Source organism: Oncorhynchus clarkii, chromosome 32, assembly GCF_045791955.1.
Source record: "Oncorhynchus clarkii lewisi isolate Uvic-CL-2024 chromosome 32, UVic_Ocla_1.0, whole genome shotgun sequence".
Classification (NCBI taxonomy): domain Eukaryota; kingdom Metazoa; phylum Chordata; class Actinopteri; order Salmoniformes; family Salmonidae; genus Oncorhynchus; species Oncorhynchus clarkii.
Window position 1 is genome coordinate 15,819,788 of NC_092178.1, and position 21,291 is coordinate 15,841,078.

The window sequence follows — 21,291 nt, forward strand, 5'->3', positions numbered from 1 at the left end:
ATCTTCAATGCTCTTACTGAGGGAAGGAGATTGTTGGCCAAGATCTTGCGATACATGGTCCCATCCATCCTCCCCTCAATAGGGTGCAGTCGTCCTGTCCCCTTTGCAGAAAAGCATCCCCAAAGAATGATGTTGCCACCTCCGTGCTTCGCGGTTGGGATGGTGTTCTTGGGGTTGTACTCATCATTCTACTTCCTCCAAACACGGCGAGTGGAGTTTAGACCAAAAAGCTCTAATTTTGTCTCATCAGACCACATGACCTTCTCCCATTCCTCCTCTGGATCATCCAGATGGTCATTGGCAAACTTCAGACGGGCCTGGACATGCGCTGGCTTGAGCAGGGGGACCTTGCGTGCGCTGCAGGATTTTAATCCATGACGGAATAATGTGTTACTAATGGTTTTCTTTGAGACTGTGGTCCCAGCTCTCTTCAGGTAATTGACCAGGTACGCCCGTGTAGTTCTGGGCTGATCCCTCACCTTCCTCATGATCATTGATGCCCCACGAGGTGAGATCTTGCATGGAGCCCCAGACCGAGGATAATTGACCGTCATCTTGAACTTCTTCCATTTTCTAATAATTGCGCCAACAGTTGTTGCCTTCTCACCAAGCTGCTTGCTATTGTCCTGTAGCCCATCCCAGCCTTGTGCAGGTCTACAATTTAACCCTGATGTCCTTACACAGCTCTCTGGTCTTGGCCATTGTGGAGAGGTTGGAGTCTGTTTGATTGAGTGTGTGTACAGGTGTCTTTTATCCATGTAACAAGTTCAAACAGGTGCAGTTAATACAGGTAATGAGTGGAGAACAGGAGGGCTTCTTAAAGAAAAACTAACAGGTCTGTGAGAGCTGGAATTCTTACTGGTTGGTAGGTGATCAAATACTTATGTAATGCAATAAAATGCAAATGAATGACTTAAAAATCATACAATGTGATTTTCTGGATTTTTGTTTTAGATTCCGTCTCTCACAGTTGAAGTGTACGTATGATATAAATTACAGACCTCTACATGCTTTGTAAGTAGGAAAACCTGCAAAATCGGCAGTGTATCAAATACTTGTTCTCCCCACTGTATATAAAATCGCGCACACAGCCATGCAATCCCCATAGACAAACATTGGCAGCAGAATGGCCTGCACTGAAGAGCTCAGTGACTTTCAACATGGCACCATCATAGGATTCCACCTTTCCAACAAGTTCGTCAAATTTCTTACCTGCTAGAGCTTCCCCGGGCAACTATAAGTTCTGTTATTGTGAAGTGGAAACGTCTAGGAGCAACAACGGCTCAGCCACAAAGTTGTAGGCAACACAAGCTCACAGAATGGGACCGTCAAGCAAGTGCTGAAGCGCTTAAAAATCATCTGTCCTCGGTTGCAACACTCTCTACCAAGTTCCAAACTGCCTCTGAAACAACGTCAGCACAATAACTGTTCGTCAGGAGTGTCATGAAATGGGTTTCCATGGCAGAGCAGCCTCACACAAGACTAAGATCACCATGCACAATGTCAAGCGTCGGCTGGTTTGGCATAAATCGCCACCATTGGACTCTGGAGCAGTGGAAACGGGTTCTCTGGAAGGATGAATCATGCTTAACCATCTGGCAGTCCGACGGACAGATCTGGGTAAGGCAGATGCCAGGAGAACGCTACCTGCCCAAATGCATAGTGCCAACTGTAAAGTTTGGTGGAGGAGGAATAATGGTCTGGGGCTGTTTTTCATGGTTCGGGCTAGGCCCCTTAGTTCCAGTGAAGGGAAATCATAATGCTACAGCATACAGTACAATAACATTCTAGATGATTCTTTGCTTCCAACTTTGTGGAAACAGTCTGGGGAAGGCCCTTTCCAGTTTCAGCTTGACAATGCCCCCGTGCACACAGTGAGATCCATACAGAAATGATTTGTCGAGATCGGTGTGGAAGAACTTGACTGGCCTGCACAGAGCCCTGACCTCAACTCCATCAAACAACAGCAGAGGGAGCACCCCCCTATCCACATCGACGGGACAGTAGGGGAGAGGGTAGTAAGTTTTAAGTTCCTCGGCGTACACATCACAGACAAACTGAATTGGTCCACCCACACAGACAGCATGGTGAAGAAGGCGCAGCAGCGCCTCTTCAACCTCAGGAGGCTGAAGAAATTTGGCTTGTCACCAAAAGCACTCACAAACTTTTACAGATGCACAATCGAGAGCATCCTGTCGGGCTGTATCACCGCCTGGTACGGCAACTGCTCCGCCCACAACCGCAAGGCTCTCCAGAGGGTAGTGAGGTCTGCACAACGCATTACCGGGGGCAAACTACCTGCCCTCCAGGACACCTACACCACCCGATGTCACAGGAAGGCCGTAAAGATCATCAAGGACAACAACCACCCGAGCCACTACCTGTTCACCCCGCTATCATCCAGAAGGCGAGGTCGGTACAGGTGCATCAAAGCAGGGGCCGAGAGACTGAAAAACAGCTTCTATATCAAGGCCATCAAACTGTTAAACAGCCACCACTAAGATTGAGTGGCTGCTGCCAACATACTGACTCAACTCCAGCAACTTTAATAATGGAAAAATGTATGGAAAAATGTATCACTAGCCACTTTAAACAATGCTACTTAATGTAATGTTTACATACCCTACATTACTCATCTCATATGTATATACTGTACTCTATACCATCTACTGCATCTTGCCTATGCTGTTATGTACCATCACTCATTTATATATTTGTATGTACATATTCTTCATCCCTTTACACTTGTGTGTATAAGGTAGTTATTGTGGAATTGTTAGGTTAGATTACTCGTTGGTTTATTACTGCATTGTCGGAACTAGAAGCACAAGCATTTCGCTACACTCGCATTAACATCTGCTAACTATGTGTATGTGACAAATACAATTTGATTTGATTTGAATTGGAACGTTGACTGCGAGCCAGGTCTAATCGCCCAACATCAGTGCCCAACCTCACTAACGCTCTTGTGGCTGAATGTAAGCAAGTCCCCGCAGCAATGTTCCAACATCTAGTGGAAAGCCTTCAGAAGAGTGAAGGCTGTTATAGCAGCAAAGTGAGGGACCAAATCCATATTAATGCCCATGATTTTGGAATGAGATGTTTGACAAGCAGGTGTCCACATACCTTTGGTCATGTAGTATATGTTCATCTCTTCCAGGCTCTATTTCCTGCTAATGGAATTTAAGTTATTTGTCTGCAGTCATGAACAGTGGAGCTGTCTCTCTCTCGCACACACACACGCACACGCACACACACACTGTACTGCAGTTCTACCCCCTCCCTCCCTTCCCAGCGCCCTCCCTTTCCCATAGTGATAAAAGACGTAGCTCCACTGGAGGAGGGAGGGGAAAAATAGAGAAAGAGAAACGCTCTGTCAAACCAGAGAAGAAGAGGGGGAGGAGGGGGAGGTAGAAGAGGTAGAGAAAGAGAAACACTGTCAAACCAGAGAAGAAGAGGGGGAGGAGAGAGGAGGGGGAGAAAGAGAGTAATGGCACACAACACCTCCAGCTCTCTCTTGCATAAACCATCTTAAGAGCTTCCATTTGCCTCTGCAACACTTCCTGAATAAAGAATATGTGTGTTTGTGTTCTAAGTGGAGAGGGTCTAAACAGTAGGTTGTGGTATAATGGATTCAGGGAGTATGAGACAGAGAAGAAGGTACGCTAGGTTCCAGAACAGTCTGGGATTGGGATCATTTTTTAAAACTTTTAAATTAATTATATATAGCCATTCATTATTGTGGAACATAACTTATAAATGAGCTGAGCAAAACTGTCTTACCCTTTCAGAACCCCCATCCGACAGCTGTTTACCAAAATAAGAGGCGGGGCGTGGCGGCTGTTTGGTTGTTGGAATCCCAGACTGTATCTTTAAGAGGCTGACTGAGTCCCAGTACTGCAGCTCCCTACTGCTGTTGACAACCATTCACTGCTCTGGCACTCTGGTTCCTGATATCATAGGCCTTTAATAACTACTGACAAGTCAACTGTAGCCTGGGTGCCTGGCTGACTGTTCCTGCACTCATCACCACTAGGCTCGGCCTATATCAAAGACCAGACTGAATAGCTTAAACTTCTCTGGCTATATACTACTGGCCTTGTTTGGCAAGGAAACAAAACGTATGTACCAGCTCTCCCAATTTAGCCAGCAGCCTCCAAATAGATTTCTAGATCAATTAAAGTGGGAATCGGGTTGAAACAACAAAAAAGCTGAGGAATGGGGCTTGTGAAATATAACCACTCTCAAATGAATAGACAGAGGTATGGATGAAAGGACTGACCATCCATTACACTAAGATTATACTTTTAACCATGTACATTGTTGACAAAAATGTGGGTTCTGATGGGGTACGATAGTTGAACTAAGCTCATACACTACCGTTCAAAGGTTTGGGGTCACTTAGACATTTCCTTGTTTTTGAAAGATGTTTATTTTTTTTTGTCCATTAAAATAACATCAAATTCATCAGAAATACAGTGTAGACATTGTTAATGTTGTAAATTACTATTGTAGAAGGAAATGGCTGATTTTTAATGGAATATCTACATAGGTGTACAATGGCCCATTATCAGCAACCATCACTCCTGTGTTCCAATGACACGTTGTGTTAGCTAATCCAAGTTTATAATTTTAAAAGGCTAATTAATCATGAGACAACCCTTTTGCAATTATGTTAGCACAGCTGAAAACTGTTGTTATGATTAAAGAAGCAATAAAACTGACCTTCTTTAGACTAGTTGAGTATCTGGAGCATCAGCATTTGTGGGTTCGATTACAGGCTCAATATGGCCAGAAACAAAGAACTTGAACAATGTACACATGATGGAGATTTTCACCTAGGAAAGGGACATTTTCTCCCTCCTGAATGCCGTTGGTAGGGGCTGTAATGATGAAGACACACACGCACACACGCATTGCCTCCCCCACACACAGGACCCCCAGCTAATTACCTCGGTGTCCTCTCTCTGTGCTACAGTGGTCACCATCCTGTCGACGTTGCACGCCGACCGGAACGTCTACCCGTCTGCAGGTGTGCTGTTTGTCCACGTCCTGGAGAGAGAGCACTTCAAAGGAGAGTTTCCCCCCTATCCCAAACCTGGTCTGTGTTCCTTATTGGATCACTCAATTCAATAATAATAATAACCAGATAATAATAACCAGATTACTTATTTTACTATTACTACTAGTACCTAGTTATTATTAATACTAATAATAAATACTAATCTATTCGGTAATAACATATATTTATCTAAGCTACAATACAGTAAATGCATAAATGTCAGTGTCAGAGTAGCATTTACATCTCACACTATCAGGGTCTAGTTGACTAACTACTAGGCTGGGTGCGTTTATTGTACATGTACCAACGTCTGTCCGTACAGGGGATTCCAGCAACGACCCCATCACTTTCAACACCAACCTGATGGGCTACCCAGACCGGCCAGGCTGGCTGCGTTACATCCAGAGAACCTCCCACAGCGATGGGGTGCTCTACGGATCCCCCACTGCCGAACACGTGGGCAAGGCCACCATCATAGAGGTGTGTGGCTCCATTTACTGCTAATGCAGCTGGAGTATATTGTCTGCAGAGCTCTCTCTCAATTTCAATTCAATTGAAGGGGCTGTATTAGCATGGGAAACATACAGTTGAAGTCGGAAGTTTACATAGACTTAGGTTGAAGTCATTAAAACTCGTTTTTTATACCACTCCACAAATTTCTTGTTAACAAACTATAGTTTTGGCAAGTCAGTTAGGACATCTACTTTGTGGATGACACAATCAGTTTTTCCAACAACTGTTTACAGATTATTTCACTTATAATTGTTATGTCCGTCGTTGAATGAGAGACCAAAGCGCAGCGTGGAAAGTGTTCATCATACTTCATTAAATGAACACCAAAAAACAACAAAATATAAACGACCGTAAAGCTCTGTAGTGCTAAACAGCAACTATACAAAGACAAATTCCCACAAACTAGGGTGGAAAACAGGCTTTCTAAGTATGATTCCCAATCAGAGACAACGACAGACTCTGATTGGGAACCCTACCCGGCCAACAAAGAAATAGAAAACTAGAATGCCCACCCAAATCACACCCTGACCTAACCAAATAGAGAAATAAACAGGCTTTTTAAGGTCAAGGCGTGACAATAATTCACTGTATCACAATTCCAGCGGGTCAGAAGTTTACATACACTAAGTTGACTGTGCCTTTAAACAGCTTGGAAAATTCCATAAAATGATGTCATGGCTTTAGAAGCTTCTGATAGGCTAATTGACATCATTTGAGTCAATTGGAGGTGTACCTGTGGATGTATTTCAAGGCCTACCTTCAAACTGCGGGGTGGTTAGAGCGTTGGACTAGTAACCGGAAGGTTGCAAGTCCAAACCCCCGAGCTGACAAGGTACAAATCTGTCGTTCTGCCCCTGAACAGGCAGTTAACCCACTAGGCCGTCATTGAAAATAAGAATTTGTTCTTAACTGACTTGCCTGGCTAAATAAAGGTACATTAAAAAAAACTCAGTACCATGGGACCATGCAGCCGTCATACCACTCAGGAAGGAGACCTGCTCTGTCTCCTAGAGATGAAAGTACTTTGGTGTGAAAAGTGCAAATCAATCCCAGAACAACAGCAAAGGACCTTGTGAAGATGCTGGATGCAACAGGTACAAAAGTATCTATATCCACAGTAAAACAAAGACATAACATGGAAGAAGCCACTGCTCCAAAACCGCCATAAAAAAGCCAGACTAAGGTTTGCAACTGCACATGGGAATGAAGATTGTACTTTTTGGAGAAATGTCCTCTGGTCTGAGGAAACAAAAATAGAAATGTTTGGCCATAATGACCATCGTTACAGTGCCTTGCGAAAGTATTCGGCCCCCTTGAACTTTGCGACCTTTTGCCACATTTCAGGCTTCAAACATAAAGATATAAAACTGTTTTTTTTTTGTGAAGAATCAACAACAAGTGGGACACAATCATGAAGTGGAACAACATTTATTGGATGTTTCAAACTTTTTTAACAAATCAAAAACTGAAAAATTGGGCGTGCAAAATTATTCAGCCCCTTTACTTTCAGTGCAGCAAACTCTCTCCAGAAGTTCAGTGAGGATCTCTGAATGATCCAATGTTGACCTAAATGACTAATGATGATAAATACAATCCACCTGTGTGTAATCAAGTCTCCGTATAAATGCACCTGCACTGTGATAGTCTCAGAGGTCCGTTAAAAGCGCAGAGAGCATCATGAAGAACAAAGAACACACCAGGCAGGTCCGAGATACTGTTGTGAAGAAGTTTAAAGCCGGATTTGGATACAAAAAGATTTCCCAAGCTTTAAGCATCCCAAGGAGCACTGTGCAAGCGATAATATTGAAATGGAAGTAGTATCAGACCACTGCAAATCTACCAAGACCTGGCCGTCCCTCTAAACTTTCAACTCATACAAGGAGAAGACTGATCAGAGATGCAGCCAAGAGGCCCATGATCACTCTGGATGAACTGCAGAGATCTACAGCTGAGGTGGGAGACTCTGTCCATAGGACAACAATCAGTCGTATATTGCACAAATCTGGCCTTTATGGAAGAGTGGCAAGAAGAAAGCCAAGCCAAAATGATAAGGATATATTGAAGCAACATCTCAAGACATCAGTCGGGAAGTTAAAGCTTGGTCACAAATGGGTATTCCAAATGGACAATGACCCCAAGCATACTTCCAAAGTTGTGGCAAAATGGCTTAAGGACAACAAAAGCCCTGACCTCAATTCTATAGAAAATTTTTGGGCAGACCTGAAAAAGCGTGTGCGAGCAAGGAGGCCTACAAACCTGACTCAGTTACACCAGCTCTGTCAGGAATGGGCCAAAATTCACCCAACTTATTGTGGAAGCTTGTGGAAGGCTACCTGAAACGTTTGACCCAAGTTAAACATTTTAAAGGCATTGCTACTAAATACTAATTGAGTGTATGTAAACTTCTGACCCACTGGGAATGTGATGAAAGAAATAAAAGCTCATATAAATCATTCTCTCTACTATTATTCTGACATTTCACATTCTTAAAATAAAGTGATGTTCCTAACTAACCTAATACAGGGAATTTTTACTAGGATTAAATGTCAGGAATTGTGAAAACGGAGTTTAAATGTATTTGGCTAAGGTGTATGTAAACTTCCGACTTCAACTGTATGTTTACATTGCCAAAGAGAGTGAAGTAGATAATAAACAAAAGTGAAATAAACAACAAAAAATGTACAGTAAACATTACACTTACAAAAATGTCAAAAATTCCAAAAGAATAAAGACATTTCAAATGTCATATGTCTATACAGTGTTGTAATGATGCCAAGAGTGCGCAAAGCTGTCATCAAGGCAAAGGGTGGCTACTTTGGAGAATCAAATATAGAATATAAACTCAGCAAACGATGAAACGTCCTCTCTCTGTCAACTGTGTTTATTTTCAGCAAACTTAACATGTGTCAATATTTGTATGAACATGACAAGATTCAACAACTGAGACATAAACTGAACATGTTCCACAAACATGTGACTAACAGAAATGGAATAATGTGGCCCTGAACAAAGAGGAGGTCAAAATCAAAAGTTACTGTCAGTATCTGGTATGGCCACCAGCTGCATTAAGTACTGCAGTGCATCTCCTCCTCAAGGACTGCAGCAGATTTGCCAGTTATTGCTGTGAGATGTTATCCCACTCTTCCACCAAGGCACCTGGAAATCCCCTTAGACCATTATGTGTTTCAGGCTTATCTGTACCTAACCTACTGTAGCATATTCCCAAAGGCTTTATGTTCCTTGTAGGAATGTTCGTATAGGATGGCAGTTCCCCAAGTCCCGCTTTCCTCTGAGCCTTCTACTATGGTATATGTTTGCATCTGGCTCAGACCTCGCCAGCGAGCCTCAGCCTGGGGCGTAAGCTGCACTGATCTGGGCTTAAACTTTTCCCCTTATGTGTTCCAGATTATTGCCTATAACAGACGCACTTTCGAAACGGCCCGGCACAACTTGGTCATAAACATCATGTCCACAGAAGGTAAGAAAGAGAGAGAGAGACAAAGGACAGGCTTAGTGAGGAGATGATTAAGCAGGATGTTCTTTATTGAAATCTAAAGGGTCACCTTCAATGATGACACCCCCATGAATCCTGATTAGGGTTGTTACGGTGACCGTATTACTGCCACACCGGCGGTCACGAGTCATGATGGCAGTCAAATTCCACGTGACCGTTTAGTCACAGTAATCAGGCTTCTCCAAGCTCTACCAAACTTGCTAACTGCCTGATACTCAGCACTCTATTGTCCCTCTAATCACTCTGACATTGATGCAAATATAGTAAAAAATCTAATCAAACACTTCATTAGAGCCATGAGTTCATGTTGTGCAAAATTTCTAAAGGCTATGCAATTGCGTGACAAAAAAACAGAGTTTCGATGGCCTCGATTAAAAAGAGGAGGAGCGCATCAGCTTTGTTTAGGCTAGATCAACTATATGTATTTGTCAACTTTCCTAACAGTATGCACGTTGCTTCTCTTTACAACAGCAGTATAGCCTACCTGGCTGGCATGAATGTCCTCCATTCCCTATTTAAGTGCATAGATAACATGTATTTTCCCCTGTCCTTGTTCCGAGACTGGTGCATGATAACAGTCCATTCTAAATCAAAACAAATTCCAAACATATACTATTTAATATATGTTAAGACAAGATTAAATCAAGAATAGTCTGATGGGTGACAATATTAATTCATCACTTGTGAATGATGCCCAGCTTGTGTGCAGTAAGGCAAGAAATATCGCATGCCTTTTTTTTTTACAACTTTTTCACATCATAGGGAAAGGGGGATACCTAGTCAGTTGTACAACTGAATGCATTCAACTGAAATGTGTCTTCCACATTTAACCCGACCCCTCTGAATCAGGGAGGTGATGGGGGCTGCCATAATCGACATCCACGTCTTCGGCAGACAGAGGGTTAACTGCCTTGCTCAGGAGCAGAACAGTTTTTTAACTTGTCAGCTCAGGGATTCAATACAGAGACCTTTCGGTTACTGGTCCAACGCTCTAACCACTAGGCTACCTGCCGCCTAGGCTACCATAGTTGCACACCTCATGTAGCCTAGCCAATAGGCCTATATGTTTTGATAAGGTTTGTATCACAACCAAAAAAATCGTAAAATTAAGCACATTAATCCGCTTTACAACGAGTGTAGAGCCTAACTAGTATACATAAGCAGCACGTGAGTTTCAAGTTTGGTGAAGATCATTTTCACCATAAAAATGCACCTTTTTAATAAAAGCATTACATGCATAATCAGATTTGCAGTCACTTTTGAGAATGGTGTTAATTGATTGCATTTTGGAACATTTGTGCTTATAGCCTGCTGCCGTGTGTGCATTGCTGCGCTTATAATGTGAGGAAATAGTCTAATAGTTTAGCAACATTTTAATCTAAACGTTCTGACATGTTGCGTCAACCTAATTGATTTTAACCGGGGTTTTTTTATGCTAGTGGTTGTATTAATTTGGGATCTATCGCATCCCACAACTGTCCCAGACTATGTTTGGAATATTTATTTCTTGCACAGAATAGAATAGGTGAACTTTTGTACCGTGGGGGATAGTAGATTGACAGGCTCAAGCTTTTGCTGTTCGTTAGGCTTACTCATCTTGTTGGCTGACGGAAAGTAAACGTGGACAGTTCTTCCAACATCTTCAATATGCACCTCGGAATTCGATAAGGACGCACACGTCCCCGATATGTCTGTCTTCACTTGTAGCCTGTGAGAAGGACCCAATCACGCGACGGGCATTGGTTAATAAGAACTTAGATTTCTGAGAGAGCCATGTGAGTGCTTCGGAGCATGCAGCCGGGATAAGGGAATTATAATTATTATATTCAGCCAAAGTGCACAACGGCTACTGGCCTCAAAAGGCATGGATTATTTTAGGGGGCATTGTGGCCACAGAAAGGGGATGCCACTGGGAAATTCGAGTCCTTAAGTGTGTGAAGCCTGCACAAGAAACAAAGCAGAGCTCATGCCTTTCATGCAACTGTTTTCAAATCATCATTAGAGTCGCATCATGCAGCCTTGGAATGTATTAAACATCAAAACATACAGCCCAATGTTTGTATCACAACTAAAGTTGCATAAATAACCCTAAATGAAGCAATAAGGAGGACCTGCTTCTTTGTTAACCACTCAACACAGAATAACCACATGTGACACCTCAAATCATTTGGAGAAAATATTCTTTCTATTTTATTCAGCTCTGTTCAATTGTATTCTTCATACTATAAATGAATGCCATGGAATTCTAGGCAAATCTTGTCTGCTAAATTAACTTGTGTAGTCTACAGCTATATCAGGGTCTAACATCTACATTTTAGATAACACTCCTATCCAGAGTGAGTGCATACATAAAAAAAAAAAAGTCATATTGGTCATCCGTGGGAATTGAACCCACAACCCCGGCATTGTAAGCACCATGCTCTACCAACTGAGCTACATGGGACTACATCAGAGTAAAGACAACTCAAAGTATGCAATTCTTTTCTTCTGAAATAGACTACATTTTCTTTATATCATGTTTCTTTAGACCTGTCTAAAATAAATAATGGATTTATTGTGATGGTATAGGCTATATTACATGGATTTATTAGACATTTTAAAATGTAGAGGTCTGTATCCGTGGCTTGTAGGCTATGCGTGGAAGCCAGTAAATGCTAAATGTGTTTATGTGAGACCGGCAGTTATTTGCTTGACAATCACCAGCTGACAACATTTCATGACCGCCACAGTCCTAAATTCCTGATAAAGACTAAAAGGCCCAAAAGCTCCTATTTCAATTTCTTTCAAGAGTGGCTGAATATCATTCACATATCCACAATGACATCCCCTAAAAGGGCAACACAACACACTCAACCAAACCGACAATTTCTAAATCAAGTCAACACCTTATAATACGGTACTCACATCTGTGTAAATTAATAAACACACATCTGAAAATGAACAGATTCTGTATCTGTAATCTCTCTCTTCCCCTCTCTCCCTCGCTCTCTCTGTCTCCCTCCGTCCCTCGCTCCCTTACTCCCTCCCTTTCGCCCTCCCTCTCTCAGAGTACCCACTGCCGTACCAGGCAGAGTTCTACATAAAGAACATGAATGTGGAGGAGATGTTGGCAAGCGAGGTTCTGGGAGACTTCCTAGGAGCAGTGAAGAACGTGTGGCAGCCCGAACGCCTCAACGCCGTCAACATCACCTCAGCCCTGGACAGGGGCGGACGTGTTCCCCTGCCCATAAACAACCTCAAAGAGGGGTGAGGGCATAGAAATAGAAACAGAAACACATCTCTCTATGGGTGAGAGTGACCCTCTTTAGCACAGTTCAAAACATGGTTTAACCGAGTATGAGGATGAATTTACATATCAACATCACCTCAGCCCTGGACAGCGCCGACACGTTCCCCTGCCCATCAACAACCTCAGAGGGGTGAGGGACAGGGTCACCCTCTGCAGCCCTTACAGGACCAGAGCAGTTTGATACATAGTTTGATGAATTGATGAATTCAAGTATCTTTAGTTGAAAGAGGATGATGAATTCAAGCATCTTCAGTTGATAGAGGATGATTCATTCAAGTATCTTCAGTTGGTAGAGGATGATTCATTCAAGTATCTTCAGTTGATAGAGGATGATTAATTCAAGTATCTTCAGTTGAAAGCAGATGATGACTTCAAGTACATTATCTTCAGCCCTTACAGAAACAAGAGAGAGGTTGATGATTAATTTAAATATTGCCTGGTAGATGTAAGACATAACAGGATGGTTTGTTACCTAAATATTCATCCTCAGAAAGTACTATAGCAGCTTTAGAATGCCTTGTCTACAGTCATGATCTAAGTCTTGTATTTTGAATAAGCACCTTCATAACATTTTGCGCATCAGTTGCAACAAACATGCACTTAAATATGCTTATGACCTTAATGTAAAAACTCCCATCCTTTCTTCTCACTTTACAGCCTGTCTCACTGTCGCATCCTGCTGAGGTTTCCTTTAATTGGAATGCAGAGAGTGTGTGTGTGAGATGGAGAGTGAGAGAGGGAGAGGCAGAGAGGGAGAGGGAGAGTGAAAGGGGGAGAGTGAGAGGCAAAGAGAGGCAGAGAGAGAGAGAGAGGAAGAGGGAGACAGAGGGAGCGATCCAGATCAACACACTGAGTGTATTAGACATTACAGCCTCAGAGAGACACTGGCAGGCTGTTTGTAGCAGTCAGAGAGAATGAATCCCCACATGAATTGTCATGTTGTTCATATATTGTAACATGCATGGGCCCCATTTGGGAAGATAAAGGTAGAGGAGAGCCCCATAGAAAGACTTGGCCAGCAGGGCTAAGATTCCCTGTAAGTACAATATCAGGAAGCTCTCCATGCTGACTGAGACAGGAGGGGGAAAACACTATGTGGTTCATAGTGGGATTGTGAAAGTGTATGTGAGTGGTTAGCAAGATATGACTGTGTAACCTAGCTGTTAAATCGTCCTCTCATCTACCTCTAATGCGCTTGCGTGTTTGTGTGTAGATTAAGGCGTTAAAATCCTTCCTCCCCAGTGTGTGTGTGACTGCACGTGTGTGCACATGTGAGTGTGCATGCACTGTACATCTACATCTTGGCCTTAAGATTCACCTAGTCATAACAATATTATCAGATATACCACTAACTGTCATTTTACCTGTATTATCAGATATGCCACTGTCTGTCTGTCATTATACCTGTATTATCAGATATACCACTGTCTGTCTGTCATTATACCTGTATTATCAGATATTTCCACTGTCTGTCTGTCTGTCATTATACCTTTATTATCAGATATACCACTGTCTGTCTGGCATTATACCTGTATTATCAGATATAACACTAACTGTCTGTCATTATACCTGTATTATCAGATATACCACTGTCTGTCTGTCATTATACCTGTATTACAGATATAACACTAACTGTCTGTCATTATACCTGTATTATCAGATATTAACTGTCTGTCATTATACCCGATATACCACTGTCTGTCTGTCATTATACCTGTATTATCAGATATAACACTAACTGTCTGTCTGGCATTATACCTGTATTATCAGATATAACACTAACTGTCTGTCATTATACCTGTATTATCAGATATACCACTGTCTGTCTGTCATTATACCTGTATTATCAGATATAACACTAACTGTCTGTCATTATACCTGTATTATCAGATATACCACTGTCTGTCATGTCATTATGTGTGTCTGTCATTATACCTGTATTATCAGATATACCACTAACTGTCTGTCTGTCATTATACCTGTATTATCAGATATAACACTAACTGTCTGTCATTATACCTGTATTATCAGATATAACACTAACTGTCTGTCTGTCATTATACCTGTATTATCAGATATAACACTAACTGTCTGTCATTATACCTGTATTATCAGATATACCACTGTGTGTCTGTCATTATACCTGTATTATCAGATATACCACTGTCTGTCTGTCATTATACCTGTATTATCAGATATACCACTAACTGTCTGTCATTATACCTGTATTATCAGATATACCACTAACTGTCTGTCATTATACCTGTATTATCAGATATATCCACTGTCTGTCTGTCTGTCATTATACCTTTATTATCAGATATACCACTGTCTGTCTGGCATTATACCTGTATTATCAGATATAACACTAACTGTCTGTCATTATACCTGTATTATCAGATATACCACTGTCTGTCTGTCATTATACCTGTATTATCAGTTATAACACGAATTGTCTGTCTGTCATTATACCTGTATTATCAGATAGACCACTGTCTGTCTGTCATTATACCTGTATTATCAGATATACCACTGTCTGTCATTATACCTGTATTATCAGATATAACACTAACTTTCTGTCATTATACCTGTATTATCAGATATACCACTGTCTGTCTGTCTGTCATTATACCTTTATTATCAGATATACCACTGTCTGTCTGTCATTATACCTGTATTTTCAGATATAACAATAACTGTCTGTCATTATACCTGTATTATCAGATATAACACTAACTGTCTGTCTGTCATTATACCTGTATTATCAGATATGTCAACATTATACTGTAACTATAACACTCTGTCTGTCATTATACCTGTATTATCAGATATACCACTGTCTGTCTGTCTGATCCATTATATACCTTTATTATCAGATATACCACTGTCTGTCTGTCATTATACCTGTATTATCAGATATAACACTAACTGTCTGTCATTATACCTGTATTATCAGATATACCACTAACTGTCTGTCTGTCATTATACCTGTATTATCAGATAGACTGTCTGTCTGTCATTATACATTGTCTGTCTGTCATTATCTGTCATTATACCTGTATTATCAGATATAACACTAACTGTCTGTCATTATACCTGTATTATCAGATATACCACTGTCTGTCTGTCATTATACCTGTATTATCAGATATAACACTAACTGTCTGTCATTATACCCGTATTATCAGATATACCACTGTGTGTCTGGCATTATACCTGTATTATCAGATATAACACTAACTGTCTGTCATTATACCTGTATTATCAGATATACCACTGTCTGTCTGTCATTATACCTGTATTATCAGATATAACACTAACTGTCTGTCTGGCATTATACCTGTATTATCAGATATAACACTAACTGTCTGTCTGTCATTATACCTGTATTATCAGATATAACACTGTCTGTCTGTCATTATACCTGTATTATCAGATATACCACTGTGTGTCTGTCATTATACCTGTATTATCAGATATACCACTGTGTGTCTGTCATTATACCTGTATTATCAGATATACCACTAACTGTCTGTTTGTCATTATACCTGTATTATCAGATATAACACTAACTGTCTGTCATTATACCTGTATTATCAGATATAACACTGTCTGTCTGTCATTATACCTGTATTATCAGATATTTCCACTGTCTGTCTGTCTGTCTGTCATTATACCTTTATTATCAGATATACCACTGTCTGTCTGGCATTATACCTGTATTATCACATATAACACTAACTGTCTGTCATTATACCTGTATTATCAGATATACCACTGTCTGTCTGTCATTATACCTGTATTATCAGATAGACCACTGCCAATCTGTCATTATACCTTTATTATCAGATATACCACTGTCTGTCATTATACCTGTATTATCAGATATACCACTGTCTGTCTGTCATTATACCTTTATTATTAGATATACCACTGTCTGTCTGTCTGTCATTATACATTTATTATCAGATATACCACTGTCTGTCTGTCATTATACCTGTATTATCAGATATGCCACTGTCTGTCTGTCATTATACCTGTATTATCAGATATAACACTAACTGTCTGTCATTATACCTGTATTATAAGATATAACACTAACTGTCTGTCTGTCATTATACCTGTATTATCAGATAGACCACTGTCAATCTGTCATTATACCTGTATTATCAGATATAACACTAACTGTCTGTCATTATACCTGTATTATCAGATATAACACTGTCTGTCTGTCATTATACCTGTATTATCAGGTATACCACTGTCTGTCTGTCATTATACCTGTATTATCAGATATACCACTGTCTGTCTGTCATTATACCTTTATTATTAGATATACCACTGTCTGTCTGTCATTATACCTGTATTATCAGATATACCACTAACTGTCTGTCTGTCATTATACCTGTATTATCAGATATACCACTGTCTGTCTGTCTTTCTACCTGTATTATCAGATATACCACTAACTGTCTGTCTGTCATTATACCTGTATTATCAGATATACCACTGTCTGTCTGTCATTATACCTGTATTATCAGATATACCACTAACTGTCTGTCTGTCATTATACCTGTATTATCAGATATACCACTAACTGTCTGTCTGTCATTATACCTGTAAACCACAGGAGGCTGCTGAGGATAGGACGGCTTATAATAATACCTGGATTGGAGTCAATGGAATGTTATCAAACACCTGGAAACCACATTCTTGATTTGCTTGGTACCCTTGCATTTATTCCGTTCCAGCCATTAAAATGAACCTGTCCTCCTCAATTAAGGGGCCACCAGCCACCTGTATTATAAGACAGTGTCTAAGTCACTGCCTCCCTCTCCAGTGTGTATGTGATGGTGGGAGCTGACGTGCAGTTCTCTTCCTGCCTGAGGGAGGTGGAGAACTCCCAGAACCAGCTCCGCTGCAGCCAGGAGATGGAGCCTGTCATCAGCTGTGACAAGAAGTTCAGAGCCCAGTTCGACATCGACTGGTGTAAGATCAATCTGGTGAGGACTGGACAGGACCCTGGAACCATGGTGTGACCTCTTGACCTGTTCTCTGACCATGCCTTTCAAAAATTGTAGTGTGTTTTTGTAGTGTCATATGCACACACACACACACAAACCCACACAAAACTATGCCAAACAGACAAACACACACACACACACACATTTTTATAGATCAGAGATTCTGAGGTGTTGTTGATTGTTGTTCATGTGCTTTTTTACATTGACAGTAGCATCATGTATTTGGACAAGCCATTCCACATTCGCCATAAGAAAAATGACAGTTAGGTATATTTGAACATGTATTTGGCTGAAATCTGGAGGGAATAAGAAGGAAATGGGAATCCTCAAACTGGGATTTCTGGAAAACGTCTCAATTTGGGGGAAATGACCAGAATTTACCACCCTAATATCTATAGTAAATGAAGTGCTGATTGAACCTCTGTCTTCTCCAGGTGGACATCACCAAGATGATCATGATCCACAGTAACCGTCCGGACCCAGGGACGGGGGTCCTGCCTGACATCGGGGGGTACAACCCCCCGCCAGAGTCTCTGAAGAGCAGGGACTTCTTTGCCGACTTCCTCATCACGTTGGCGGTGCCCTCGGCTGTGGCCATGGTCCTCTTCAGCGTCCTGGGTTACTCCATGTGCTGCCGGCGGGAAGGGGTGTAAGTGTGCTGCTTTCACTTCTGACACACACAGACACTTTTCTTTCTAGTTGTCACGTAGGGGTTCTCAGATCCTGAGGGATAGACTGATTACTCTGAGTGCAGTGTCACAGGCCCAGTCAGTTAAGGGATGTTTAGTTGTGCTACTTAGTCACTATAGATGGACGTCAAGAGGTTTAATATTCTGGAAGCACAGCTTGTCAATGACCATCCAGTCTTATGGTCGATGTATGTTCTCCATACGTTACACTGTTCTGTCTCAGCTTTGATTTCTCATATTCATCTTGATGGTTATTAGCATAATCATTATGACATTGATGGTCAATCAACCATTATATTGCTTCTCCAACCCTCATTTACAGGCTGACAGAGACTGTGTCCCTCCACCCACCACTCAGTGTGTCCATGAAGTACTGTTTTTTCCTTCGCCCGCACCATTCATCCATCCAACATCACGTGCTCTCCATTCGCGTCTGTGTGAATGTCTTTTAACTATTAATATTAGTATTTAATTCATTCATTTGTTTTGTTTCTAGGGATAAAAGAAACATGCAAACACCAGAGTAAGTGTTAATTCTCTCCTGTGTTTTTATTTTGAGTTTTGGTTCCTCTTAGTTTGGATCCCCCCTTCAAATAATTTGCCCTTTCACCTTCTGCTTTCGAATCGCCATGGTGACATCCTCATGTCCATTCATACTGTCATCTGTGTGTTTTACATCCCGTCATCCAATGAGCTGCTCAAAGCTGCAGGGAGGTGTTAGAATGGAAGTCGACCTTAACTGATCCAGGGCCAGATATTGATTCACCACCTCTAATGGGGGAGGATTGGGAGATACAGTAATCTTATCCTACATCTGTGGTTAAGGAGAACTTATATAGTTCTGTACCTGAAGCAGAGAAATATCAGACCAGTGTTGTTTACAGAGACAGAGAGGAGGTGAGGGAGGCAGAGACAGAGAGTGGGAGAGACACAGAGACAGGGGGAAAGGGGGAGAGAGAGGAGGAGAGAGATAGGGAGGGTGGAGAGAGAAGGGGGAAGGGAGAGAGACAGAGATCGGGAGAGGGGGAGAGAGAAACAGAGAGAGGGGGGAGAAAAGAGAGTGAGTATGACAGCATGAGAGGGAGTGGAGACACTCTCAAACAAACTCCATTAGACTCAGCAGCCAAATAACCAATAGTAACAACAAAACAGTTCCCTCCTGTCAAAGAAAAACACTCTTTATGCTGTTGGTCTACAAAATATTTCCTATATAATATATACCTTAATGCATGTGTGTACATTACACTAGAGTGTGCGTGTTGACTGCGATGTTAAGGATTCAACAATATTAGGGATGCAATGAGTCCGGATATCTACTTCCCCAGGGTCAGATGAACTCATGGATACCATTTGTATGTCTCTGTGTCTCATAGTTAGAGGTAGTTTTGCAAGCCAACGCTAATTAGTGTTAGCACAAAGACTGGAAGTATATGGGTGCCTACTGAATGCTATCAGATACCCATAGACTTCCAGTCATTGCATTAACAAACTACCTCTGACTTCCTTCATACTGGACACAAAGACATACAAATTGTATCCATGACTACATCTGACTGCCAAAGTACCACTTTAAGACTTAAGATATATTTCTGTATTATTTAAATATGATTGATTTATTTTCTGTCCGTCTCTTCTCTCCTCAGTATCCAGTTAGTGCATCACAGCTCCATCCAGAAGTCGACCAAGGAGCTGCGGAGCATGTCTAAGAACAGGGAGATCTCCTGGCCCCTCTCCACCCTGCCTGTCTTCAGCCAAAGTGGGGAGGTGGTGCCCCCCATACACCCAGACAACTACGAGACAACAAGCATGCCACTGATGCAGACACAGACGTGAGTCCTGGCTGAGTGGCTGGGGTGTCCAAGCACACCGAGTGGCTGGGGTGTCCGTCCAAGCACACAGAGTGGCTGGGGTACTCACATACAAGGACAGATACACACACTATATTTCCTCTGCACCTCTCTATCTCTCTCTCAAACACACACATACACAAACAATACACGTGCGCACACACACATGCATTCACAATGTTGTTCTAATACAGTATGTATTGAGCAATACCATGTTTACAACCAGCATAGTGAGACTTTTGTTGAAGCTCTCCGAGTAAAACTGGTTTAAACTCTAAACGCTAAATCTGTCATATGATTTCTAGAATGGCATGGCTCAGGAAAACCAGAGCAAATGGGTCCTGTTAATAGTTTCAAGTAAAAATGCTTTCCTATGATAATTATAGAACGCACAAGCTATACAAATCAAATCAAACTTTATTTGTCACATGCGCTGAATACAACAGGTGTACAGTCGTGGCCAAAGTTTTGAGAATGACACAAATATTAATTTTCACAAAGTCTGCTGCCTCAGTTTGTATGATGGCAATTTGCATATACTCCAGAATGTTATGAAGAGTGATCAGATGAATTGCAATTAATTGCTATGTCCCTCTTTACCATGCAAATGAACTGAATCCCCCAAAAAACATTTCCACTGCATTTCAGTCCTGCCACAAAAGGACCAGCTGACAACATGTCAGTGATTCTCTCGTTAACACAGGTGTGAGTGTTGACGAGGACAAGGCTGGAGATCACTCTGTCATGCTGATTGAGTTTGAATAACAGACTGGAAGCTTCAAAAGGAGGGTGGTGCTTGGAATCATTGTTCTTCCTCTGTCAACCATGGTTACCTGCAAGGAAACACGTGCAATCATCATTGCTTTGCACAAAAAGGGCTTCACAGGCAAGGATATTGCTGCCAGTAAGATTGCACCCAAATCAACCATTTATCGGATCATCAAGAACTTCAAGGAGAGCGGTTCAAATGTTGTGAAGAAGGCTTCTGGGCGCCCAAGAAAGTCCAGCAAGCACCAGGACCGTCTCCTAAAATTGATTCAGCTGCGGGATTGGGGCACCACCAGTACAGAGCTTGCTCAGGAATGGCAGCAGGCAGGTGTGAGGCAAAGACTTTTGGAGGATGGCCTGGTGTCAAGAAGAACAGCAAAGAAGCCACTTCTCTCCAGGAAAAACATCAGGGACAGACTGATATTCTGCAAAAGGTAAAGGGATTGGACTGCTGAGGACTGGGGTAAAGTAATTTTCTCTGATGAATCCCCTTTCCAATTGTTTGGGGCATCCGGAAAAAAGCTTGTCCAGAGAAGACAAGGTGAGTGCTACCATCAGAGTCCTGTGTCATGCCAACAGTAAAGC

At 41.7% G+C, this 21,291-nt stretch overlaps 1 protein-coding gene across 7 annotated transcripts in view; it reads left to right on the forward strand.

The window, feature by feature from the left end:
- LOC139392288 (epsilon-sarcoglycan-like) overlaps positions 1–21,291 on the forward strand; it is a 31,429-nt gene that overhangs the window by 6,651 nt on the left and 3,487 nt on the right. For 4 of the 7 annotated variants that reach the window (XM_071140165.1, XM_071140167.1, XM_071140161.1 and 1 more), the window contains 8 exons: positions 4,979–5,101; positions 5,385–5,542; positions 8,981–9,053; positions 12,137–12,335; positions 17,219–17,381; positions 17,837–18,051; positions 18,588–18,614; positions 19,735–19,920. In XM_071140165.1, the coding sequence (XP_070996266.1) occupies positions 4,979–5,101; positions 5,385–5,542; positions 8,981–9,053; positions 12,137–12,335; positions 17,219–17,381; positions 17,837–18,051; positions 18,588–18,614; positions 19,735–19,920 (1,144 nt within the window). The remainder of the gene's footprint in view (positions 1–4,978; positions 5,102–5,384; positions 5,543–8,980; positions 9,054–12,136; positions 12,336–17,218; positions 17,382–17,836; positions 18,052–18,587; positions 18,615–19,734; positions 19,921–21,291) is intronic. The other 3 variants (XM_071140162.1, XM_071140166.1, XM_071140164.1) reach the window with 1 other exon arrangement.